Source organism: Aristolochia californica, unplaced genomic scaffold (assembly GCF_029961685.1).
Source record: "Aristolochia californica isolate CCGP_79_NKW_82.1479 unplaced genomic scaffold, dmAriCali1.0.hap1 SCAF_3, whole genome shotgun sequence".
NCBI classification, from domain to species: Eukaryota; Viridiplantae; Streptophyta; class Magnoliopsida; order Piperales; family Aristolochiaceae; genus Aristolochia; species Aristolochia californica.
Window position 1 is genome coordinate 2,225,894 of NW_027181992.1, and position 11,499 is coordinate 2,237,392.

Sequence of the window (11,499 nt, forward strand, 5' to 3'; positions counted from 1 at the left end):
CTTCTGGTTGAGAAGCTTTCAAGAGCTTCATCTGTACAGAATCCTGAAACATCACCATCCGGTCTATCCCCTCCTGTCCTCCTTTCATTGGAGAGGGTCTCACATTCATGGTGCCGACTTTCAAACTTGTTTTTGAAGAAATTTCAGCCATGAAAACGAGCCACCCAACTAACTTATTTAGCTAAGTAAAGATATCTCTGCCAAGTACATTGTTGGATACACCAACGGACAATGAGGAAATGACTCTCCCTCTGCAGGCCCTGGAGGGCTGTTGGAAAAACCTGGTTCGTGAAGTGTGACATAGATGATCGTTAATTTTTTGCTTCTATAGAATTAAGAAATGTAAATCCCGAAGTCCGTGAGGGAAAACCCAGCAACATTCACCAATTTGCTGCAGTTGGTGGATGTAGCTTTTGAATTATTGTCTCACTAAAAACATGAGAGGAAAACGGGATTAACTCCAACTCCCAGCTGCTCGGCTAAAATTAAGAACAGACATTGTAGGTAGTCATCATATGGTGGTTGGCAAAAAACAGTTAGAAATTTAGAGCAGAGAAGAAGGTCTACGGTCGTGTTGACACCCCAAGTGGTTCATGGGCATCCATCAGTTTCATGCACTGTTCATCGAATATATCTGGTTAGAAAACGATCGGTACTGCACACAGCAGAACAATGAGAAAAAACAACAAGGTTGTGGCTTATAGACTGCATATACTGATTTTGAAGTCCCACACAGATCAGGCAAGAGTACAGTTACATGGACACACGAAGATCCTTACTGCTGCTCAGTGCAGCTTGAACCTGTCCATAGCTTAAACAGTAACATTTCTGAAATTTTCTTTCTGCCTAACCATATTCAAGTGCTCATCCCATCAATAAGAAAACCTTAATTTGGTTAGCTCCATTACGTCCCTTCGAGTTTTGTGGAGGAGATTTTCGTAGACAGTTGGGAAGTGAATGCACCCTCTTCGACAACCAACATATCTGTATTTGACTGGCCTATCTGGTTAAAGACAGAAAGCTGGCTAGGATTAAGAATCAGTAGTAGGCATCTCGAATTTATTAGAGACATCTTGGAAGATATGTGACATTTCCTTGTTTTATATAGTTGGGTGATTGCAGTCTTGTCAAATATTAGAGAAGTTTCTGTGAGACGCTCAGCTCTGATTAGAACAATTAGGGTTAACCGGTCCCTAAATGAGCTTTGCCTCAACAACAACAACAACGTCTGCTCCAAAACTCGTGGCTGGGTTCGGCCGACCTGTCCACATCCCTTAATACATAAGAAAACATTTGTTATCATTCTGTAGAAGTTGGTGAAATTTAAGTAAGCTTTCAACATTGATTCGGTAGGAAACATCAAGAAAACCATGCAGTTTGTTGTGATGCGCCAGCATTGTTTAAGGTTATAACACTATTTTTAATTAAAAAAATACTAGCAAAATTACCTATGTTTAAGTACGTGAGTCACCTAATTAATTTATCCTTCCCTTCTACGATTTCAATTGAGACATTTCTCACAAAAAAACTCTCATCCTCCGATTATGGACCTTTTCGTTCTCCCACATCTTCCTCAGTTTAAGGACATATACCCTTGCATTCTTCTACTATTTCTATTTCTGACTAGGGTTTGGGGTTTTAACAACATGTCTCATAAAGATCATGTGAATTACTAATAAAGTTATGTGTCATAACTTGTCACATGTCTAAGGACACATACTATTTTGCGATTGGTGAAAAATGATGTTGCCTTTACTGCTAGCAAATGGGTCGTCTCGGTATTCCTTCCGGAGTAACAATGTTACCCAAGCAGCAAAGAATGTGATTGGTTCCTACTTAATGGGGTTTGTTAAGAACTATCTTCACCGAATCCAGTTCCACCAAAATACCATATATATATATCCTCGTTAGCAAATGCTAGAAAAATATTTCTAGTAAAAATATGTTTATAGGGACCATTAGTGTCTTATGTTTCTTGAAAATATTTATTATTGAAAATTCTTACTAGAAAATAAATTAATTTTCCAGCTAGCCAAGATGTGCCTTAAAACTGTATAATTTTTTTTTGAATAAGTATTTGACAATTGATGCTATAATACTTTTAGTACGAGGTAATTTTTTATGGTAGTTTTATATTTTATATTTAATTTTTCTTATAATTTTTTTAAAAAATTCCATGTAATTTTCTAGTAAAGTATTAATAGAATTTTATCTGCTTAGGATATAAATTTTTAACTATGAGCATTAACGAGGCCTAAGAGAACAAGAGAAGAATTTATTTTCACTTTGTGGAAACATTTCATTTGGATTCATACAAATGCCAACCTGTATATAATAATCCACCGACTATTTTACTGGTTCAAGAAAGCATTAACCTCTAACGTGCACTCAACTGCATTACTTTGGGCTCTACGTATATATATATTTATATAAGTATGAAGGTAGCTCAACAATTCCTGAGCCACTTCTACAGTTCCTCTCCTCTCTTGGGTTTTCTTTCCTACCTGCCTTCTCGTTAGAAATGGATGTTCAATATGTCCTGGAAACTTTGAAGCATAAGAGCATCTTGATCACAGGATCTACTGGTTTTCTAGCAAAGAGTAGAGTGGCCTTTGAGAGCTCTATTCCAATCTTAATTTTTTTCTTAATAATTATATATCTGCTGTACCTTCTCTGCGTTTCAGAATCATTAGGTTTTTTTTTATGAGTTGATTTTCCTTGTATTGATGTAGTTTTTGTGGAGAAGGTGCTCAGGGTTCAGCCTGATGTGAAGCAACTCTATCTTCTCGTGAGAGCTGAGGATAATGTGGGAGCGGCTCATAGATTTCAGACAGAAGTAAATTCATGTTCCGTACTGCTTTGTGATGAATGACCTTTCTCTTCTATGCTGATGTTAATTTTAGCTGTTTGAAACTTTGGACAGGTGATAGGGAAGGATCTGTTTCGAGTTCTGAGAGAGAAACAAGGCAAGTCTTTTGATTCATTCGTGTCTGGGAAAGTAACTCCTTTTGCTGGAAACATCTGTTACGAGAACTTGGGAGTGAATGACTCCAGTTTGAGGGAGGAACTGTGGCGAGAAGTTCAAATTGTCATCAACGTAGCTGCAACTACTGCTTTCGATGAGAGGTAAAAGAGAAAGACGATGATTATCAGAATACCAGAAATTCCTGCAGTTCTTAGCTAATAATCAATGGGCAAATGTGATTTGATTGTCAGGTATGATGTTGCTCTAGATATCAATACGACTGGAGCTAAGCGGGTTTTGGAGTTTGCAAAGAAATGTCCCAAGTTAGAGATGCTTCTACAAGTTTCAACCGGTGAGCATCTCCTCCTGATGAAACCATTTGTAGGTACCGTCTGGTTGCGTTGGTACTGTTAATTCCCAGTTAATTTTTTCCTCTGCAGCATATGTTAATGGGGTCAAGCCGGAGGTCATAACAGAGAAGACGTTGCAGTTGGGTGAAGCTCTCAATGGCCGCCCGGGACTTGACATTGAAACGGAACTCAAGGTTGTGGAGGAAAGGCTGAAGGAAATTCGCGCCAAAGGAGTTACAGGGAAAGAAGAGAGAATTCTCATGAAACAACTGGGCATGAAAAGGTATCGTATACCATAAATGCTCAATGTTCAACTAGTCTGAATCCAGGAAGCAAACAAAAATTGGGAACTAATGACCATTAATTCTTCTACTAACTGAAAAACAATTTCTTTCTCTCTCTTAGACTTCAAATCAAGGAACATCTAATAAAAAACAAAAAAACAAAAACAAAAATCATCAGAACTAAAATCAAGATACGAAACCTCACTCCGAGAAGGGGAAACTCGTGAAAGCTGATGAGGACACGATGGACTATTCTTCCAGGGATCGGATAAGCGGTTCATGTCGGGAGAATTGAATGACGAGTGACAGCTCATGTTCATACAACTCATTCTCGCCTAATAAATTCAGAGTCCTGATTTTCAAATACAGAACTGACCTTGTCGAATGGCAGAGGGTCTCGGTGACTTATGAAAGTACTTTCTGATAAAACTGAAGATAGAAGTAGAAAAAACAAAATCTTCATTTCCAGAACTCAATCTCATATGATGGGTGTTTTAGAATTTTAGTTTAGCATTACAAACTGGGTTGATACTTTATGACATTTAGAAAAATTCTTGCCTGATGAATAGGAGGCAGCCTTCTTTTGAGGAAACATTTATAGACGGGTTCCAAGCAAATAATCTCTCTCTCTCTCTCTCTCTTCGTGCAGATCTCGGATGTTCGGTTGGCCAAACACTTACGTTTTCACGAAGGCGTTGGGAGAGATGATGCTAGGGCAGTTAAGAGAGAACCTACCTCTTGTCATATTGCGTCCCACCATCATAACCAGCACTTACAGAGAACCATTCCCGGGCTGGATGGAAGGTACCAGGTAATTTCATTTTTGGGGGCACATGTATCTACTATAGGATACATGCCCGTTAAATAGGATGATGTGAGGGTAGGTGCAGCTTTAATATATGCCTCAATGGTGTTTGAGCATCTTTTCCTATTCATATTGCAGAACTATCGATGCAGTCATGGCTGTTTATGCGAGTGGCAAGCTCTCATGCTTCCTAGGAGACCGAAATTTGACCGCCGATTTGGTAAGTTTAGACCGGCTTCAGTCTTTTGATTTGGTGCGAGACTTAGATTTGATGAAACGGAAAGAAAAATAAAAGAATTTTAAATCATAGTCACCCTCACAAATCAACACGGTGTACAGGAAATCATATAGAGGATAGCTTGTCTGTCTATGGACTTAAGCATGAACACCTGAACTTTGTTGCAGATTCCGGGAGACATGGTCGTGAACTCGATGCTTGTGAGCATGGCTGCTCACTTAAACCGAACAGCAGATTTCCCTTACCACATAGGTTCATCAGTCCGGCATCAGGTGCAATACTCGTTGATCGAAAAATGTTCGATCCGCTACTTCACCGCCCACCCGCAGATCGGCAGCGACGGGAAACCGATCATCCCCCGCGAGGTTCCCGTCTTCGCCGACATGGAAAGCTTCCGGCGGTACATGGCCATACGTTACAAGCTCCCATTGCAGGTCTGTTGAGAACAATTCATGGAAGTTGGAACAGTTTTTGTGTAGATAGAGCATGTATCTCACTGCAAGAGCTGGTTTTCTTTCCAGGGTCTGGGCTTGTTGAACACAATTTGCTGTCAGTATTTCGATCGCTTATACACCAGGCTGACTCGTCAGTTCAACTACGTGATGAGATTGGTGGATATCTATGAGCCATACGTGTTCTTTAGGGGAAGGTAGGAATCCAATTACGCTTAAAATTTCCATCACACGAAGTGAAGATTGACGAGGAATTGAATCCGGTTTTGCTGCAGATTTGATGACTGGAATGCTGAAAGGCTGCGACTAATGGTGAAAGGCAGCAGCGAAGAGAAAGAGAAGCTGAGCTTCGACCCAAAGGAAATTGACTGGGAAAGCTATTTCATGAATGTTCACATCCCAGGAGTCGTAAGATACGTATTCTGAACCGATTCCAGGGGACGTGAGATGAGTCCACAAGATAATTATGATAATCGTATTGTCAAACGAATCCGTGGAAAATCTCTCTCAAGAGGAAGTAAGATGTGCTATGTGTGATCCAATTTCAATCCCGTTAATAAAGTGAAGATTAGTGTGGCTTAAAAACTGAACAAAATTTTTGCATCCTTTCTTCCTCCCACTTCAAGTTCTGTGGAACTGACAACCTATAATCTGCAAGAGCATATATTTAAGTTCCAATACAATCTGGTTTATATGATCTATTTTTTTTTCTTCTAAATAAATTGAATGTGTTTGTGACGCCATGTTATATAGTACTTAATTTTTTTGCACCCATAGTGAAATTGAAATTCCACTAGAGGGGTTAGGGCACTTTTAAAGTAAAAGTGAGAGTGAATTACTTTTTCGTGTTAAGTGTGTTCAATGGAAAGTGTAGTGTATAGTACTTTATTGTGTTAGTATGCACAATGAAAAATATAGTAAAAAGTGGAAAATAAATTTATTTATAAAATACTCTGATAGATATAACTTTATTAAGATAGTTGTGTTTAACAAAATAAGTTAAATAATTTCAAATTTTTAAATTAATTTTGATTTAATTAAATATAAATATAATATACCTAAACAAACATGGTTAATTATCTAATGTCTAGAAATTCAAACTTTTACAATATCATAATTATCACTCTTAAATTAGTAATATAACATAATATTAAAATAATTAAATAAGGCATTTTATCAGTAAAATAACATATATTTTAGATTGATCTAAATTAATATAATAATTATATGTTAAAAAAATATTAAATTAATTAATTATAAAATATAAAATACTTAAAACAAAAGTGTTTACTTTTATAATGTCTAAATACTTATCATTTTCTTAATTTTACGATATCTTAATTATCACTCTTAAATTAGTAATTTAATATAGTATTAAAAAGTAATGAACATAATAAATAAATAAACATGGTATTCTATTAATAATATAAAGATAGAATTAAATGTAGTATAAATAAATAAAATAATTACAAATAAATAAATTCATGAGAGTGTTCTATTTTGAGAGAGTTGGCAGTGAGAGGAGAGGGAAGCAACACGGCAGCAAGGGAGGGTGAGGGCTAACAGCGGCAAGAGGTCGAACAAGAGAGAGAACAAGAGAGAGACCGAGCAGCAACGATGTTGAAGGCAAGGCCAAGGGCAAATAGCGACGAGGTTGAGGGCGAGGGCAAGGTCGAGCGGTTGTGAGAGGTCGAGCAAGAGGGAGGGGAGCAGCGACAAGGTCAATGGCGAGGCCGAGCAGCGGTGAGAGAGAGCGTCGAGAGAGAATGAGTGAAAGTGAATTAAGAGGGCCAACTCTCATATTTTACTTTCACTCATTTTACACATGGGATCATTCACTTTCATTTTCCCTCATTATATACACACTAATGATTTTGAGTAAGTGAGAGTTAATTCAAATTCGCTTTTACTTTTACTCAGCGTGCACTAACAAGGCCAAAGGAGTGTTTTTCGGTTTCTTCCGAAAATAATATATAAGAATGAGCGTGCACTAACAAGTCCAAAGGAGTGTTTTTTGGTTTATTTCGGAATAGTATATAAGAATAATCTAGGTATTCTGTTTCCTAAAATTTTGCCTGCTTTTGCATGCTTCAAGTTATCCCATAATCATGGGACAGCAAAAAATATAAAATATATGATAATAAAATTCAATATGTAAATATGCAAGGAATGTCGTAAAATAAGAGGGAATGTAATGAAATAACGGAGAGTTGCTCTCTTCGAGTGAGTCCATTCTGAAGGTCGTTTGATGTAATCAGGCCGAAGTTTGATAATAGCATTCAACACCTTATTGAAATACCTACTTATAGTCCAGTTTGATCTATCAAACATCTCTGCTGTGACACTATACGCTTGTCCTTGACCAACAGTTAAGAGAAAATATGCAAGTTGTTCTTCCACTGAGATGGTCTTTGTAGGTGATAAAAATCTTTTGCTATAAAGTATCTCTGCCATTTTTTTAAACACAATTTGATTCATCCTGTAAACTTTTCGAAATTTAACAGGTGATTTCGCTAATGCCTTTTGTAAATAAATCGGACCACCTATCCCACGAGGACGTAATGTACGTCTAGACTTATGGTTCATATAGTATATTCCCATCATGTACATAAGACATGCCAATAAAATCATCATTGTATTCCTATTTTCGTCTTCCATGGAAACCTGCAAATACAATCACCACAACCATAATAACGACTTCAACAATAATTCCTGTTTCTTCATAATATCATCAACACAAAAACATACCATGTTCTTCAATCATAACCTATTTTTAATTACACCAATATAAAATCATCTCCAATCACACACCCACAACATTCATCCACACAATAAGAACACGACAATCATGAAAACCCAAATCTTAACCATAATAAAATTCATAATCTATCAATGATACGTCTTATAAAGTCATAATTAAAAAAACATAATTAAACTTCAAAACAATCGTCCCAAAATACATAATGTACTTCAAAGTATTGACTCCATTTCACCAACACAATATTAAGCCAATTAATTCGCTCTTCCACTGGCAGCTTCGTAAACATGTCCTTCTTCATTGGTGTATCTGACAATATAGGAGCGCGAAACTTCATCTCTACTGATAGGTCCGGGATTTCTGTGAGTGCTTCATACCAATTTTCTCCGGTGGCTTTATCATTTTTAGCTTGTAGAGATTGCAGTAGGGTGGCAATTCTTGTCATTGTATCAGCGAACATAATACTATCATCAGTGGCCATTTGTGGTCTCTTTCTACGACGACTTGAACTTGACGAGTTAGTACTTGGAGACTGATCAGGTGCCGACTCATTTTCTGTAAAGAATGGCGAAGGAGATTCTCTACCTAAATCGACATCCTCGAGCATTTCCACGTGCTCATTTTCTTCCTGATGTTGGACATCATTACACATGTTTTCGTCAGTTTGACTTGTTCTCCCCATGGCTATTGAGTTTCCCACTACCAAAGCCAATTTTTCATAAAGAGGGCAGCCTTGTTGTCTGTACTTTTCAGCTTCTTTATGCTCCTACAAGGATAAAACATCATTTAGACGACTTGGCATAGAGTTCTAGTAATGCGGAAAATATACAAAATGTTTTACAGTCGATCATAATTTACTAACCTTGATATAGTCTTGCCATACAGAATGACATGCAGTAACTCGATGTGTGGTTGCATCCCAACCGAACCCACTAGTGTTGAGACAACTTGTTACTGTTTGGTAAGTTTTCTTCCATGATCTTGTTCGATTCTTGAGTTGCTCAACAGTTTTTTGATTAGCTGTGTCTTCATTGAACCTATTGACACAGTCCAAATATACTTCATGCTTCCAAACCCCATTAGGCATCCTATTCCCCATATTAACTTGCTCAACCAACAGATCGAGCATTTTGTTGTCATCATCGAAGGTCCAAATGTCATATGATCGAGGAGTTTGTTGTCTTCTTCCAGCCATTTATAATCTAAATCCGAGATGGTCGTCATAGAATTTTTTTTTATCAGACAACCATTACTCGTCGTAGTAACTAGGGACACACAGAAACACAACCAACAAATAACAAAATACCATGTGGTGGATATTTATCAAAATCTCCTCACCACATGACATAAACATTCCATAGCACTTCAAACATATTCAACCACATTTTAAAACATTTCAAAAGTAATCTAACTAATTTCATTGCAAATGACTAGAACAGTGCAAAAAATAACTCATGAAGTCCAAATTCACCGAACACCCCTGGTAGAGCCCCATATGACTTCGCAGTCACTACGAACCGTACATTGTCATTGATGGGGGTCGGGTTTCGTTGGCTAATGGACGCCCGTGTAGGCGACTCAGCCTTGTTTGAATTGGACCATGTGGTGGATATTTATAACTCCAAAATCTCCTCACCACATGACATAAACATTCCATAGCACTTTAAACATATTCAACCACATTCTAACACATTTCAAAATTAATCTAACTAATTTCATTGCAAATGACTAGAACAATGCAAAAACAAACTCATGAAGTCCAAATTCACCGAACACCCCTGGTAGAGCCCCATATGACTTCGCAGTCACTACGAACCGTACATCGTCATTGATGGGGGTCGGGTTTCCTTAGCTAATGGACGCCCGTGTAGGCGACTCAGCCTTGTTTGAATTAGACCATATGGTGGATATTTATAACTCCAAAATCTCCTCACCACATGACATAAACATTCCATAGCACTTCAAACATATTCAACAACATTCTAACACATTTCAAAATTAATCTAACTAATTTCATTGCAAATGACTAGAACAATGCAAAAACAAACTCATGAAGTCCAAATTCACCGAACACCCCTGGTAGAGCCCCATATGACTTCGCAGTCATTACGAACCGTACATCGTCATTGATGGGGGTCGGGTTTCGTTGGCTAATGGACGCCCGTGTAGGCGACTCAGCCTTGTTTGAATTGGACCATGTGGTGGATATTTATAACTCCAAAATCTCCTCACCACATGACATAAACATTCCATAGCACTTCAAACATATTCAACAACATTCTAACACATTTCAAAATTAATCTAACTAATTTCATTGCAAATGACTAGAACAATGCAAAAACAAACTCATGAAGTCCAAATTCACCGAACACCCCTGGTAGAGCCCCATATGACTTCGCAGTCACTACGAACCGTACATCGTCATTGATGGGGGTCGGGTTTCGTTGGCTAATGGACGCCCGTGTAGGCGACTCAGCCTTGTTTGAATTGGACCATGTGGTGGATATTTATAACTCCAAAATCTCCTCACCACATGACATAAACATTCCATAGCACTTCAAACATATTCAACAACATTCTAACACATTTCAAAATTAATCTAACTAATTTCATTGCAAATGACTAGAACAATGCAAAAACAAACTCATGAAGTCCAAATTCACCGAACACCCCTGGTAGAGCCCCATATGACTTCGCAGTCACTACGAACCGTACATCGTCATTGATGGGGGTCGGGTTTCGTTGGCTAATGGACGCCCGTGTAGGCGACTCAGCCTTGTTTGAATTGGACCATGTGGTGGATATTTATAACTCCAAAATCTCCTCACCACATGACATAAACATTCCATAGCACTTCAAACATATTCAACAACATTCTAACACATTTCAAAATTAATCTTCAGGGTTGGAATTAATTTGGCCACAATCAACATAAATTACACACAAAAATTTAAATTAACTCTAACACAAAACTAAATTAGTTGAAAAAAAAATTAGGGTTTCGGATTACCTTCTGTTATTCTAGTTACTAGGCTTTTCCTAACAAAAGAGAACAACAAAGAGAATAAAAGAAAGCACATCAGAAACTGCAACAGTGAATCAAATTGTAGAGGAATGGCATCTAGCAGCAAGCTGCTGGTGGGAGATCTCATAACTAGCAAGAAAATTGGCAAGACTTGCATTGGGAAATGTGGAACAGCTAAATGCAGATGCTTTGCTTTGGTTTCATGATTTTACCAAGCGAATGGGTAGAACCACTTAATATTGGATGGTTCGTTTTGGGTTCATGGTCTTACCCAGCGTATGGCCAGCTGGGTGTCACCCTCTAATAGGAGCATTGTTAGTGCAAAGGAAAAGTTGCAAGAGAATTTACTCTCTCGAAAACTGTATGGAAATGAGTTAGTCAAGGGGAAAAAGTAGGGAGGGGAACTCACTGCATCTAAAGAACCCGTTATGAGGAAACTGCAAGGGCATGGTCCCAGAAATATGCCATGAACTGACAGCATGCTTGATGGGTTGTCAAGTTCTTAAACAGTCAGTTGAGCTATCAACTCTCATGCACAGGAAACAAATGAGCAAATCTATATTATTTATTAATGAACGTTTTGTATCTCAGCTTTAATGAATGTGATATTATTGGAATTAAT

At 37.8% G+C, this 11,499-nt stretch overlaps 1 protein-coding gene across 1 annotated transcript; it reads left to right on the plus strand.

Moving 5' to 3' along the window:
- The first annotated feature begins 2,470 nt into the window (after positions 1-2,470).
- LOC137959799 (fatty acyl-CoA reductase 3-like) lies at positions 2,471-5,776 on the plus strand. Its single transcript, XM_068807155.1, has 10 exons — positions 2,471-2,600; positions 2,733-2,836; positions 2,924-3,126; positions 3,217-3,317; positions 3,406-3,598; positions 4,249-4,410; positions 4,543-4,624; positions 4,810-5,076; positions 5,164-5,291; positions 5,370-5,776. The coding sequence occupies exons 1-10, from the start codon at positions 2,522-2,524 to the stop codon at positions 5,518-5,520; spliced, it is 1,470 nt and encodes a 489-aa protein (XP_068663256.1). The 5' UTR covers positions 2,471-2,521; the 3' UTR covers positions 5,521-5,776.
- Positions 5,777-11,499: the final 5,723 nt, after the last annotated feature.

Coding starts and splice junctions, on each gene's coding strand:
- LOC137959799 (XM_068807155.1), top strand. CDS start 2,522: ATGGATGTTCAATATGTCCTGGAAACTTTGAAGCATAAGAGCATCTTG. Junction 2,837..2,923: donor CTCATAGATTTCAGACAGAA/GTAAATTCATGT, acceptor AACTTTGGACAG/GTGATAGGGAAGGATCTGTT. Junction 3,599..4,248: donor AAACAACTGGGCATGAAAAG/GTATCGTATACC, acceptor CTCTTCGTGCAG/ATCTCGGATGTTCGGTTGGC.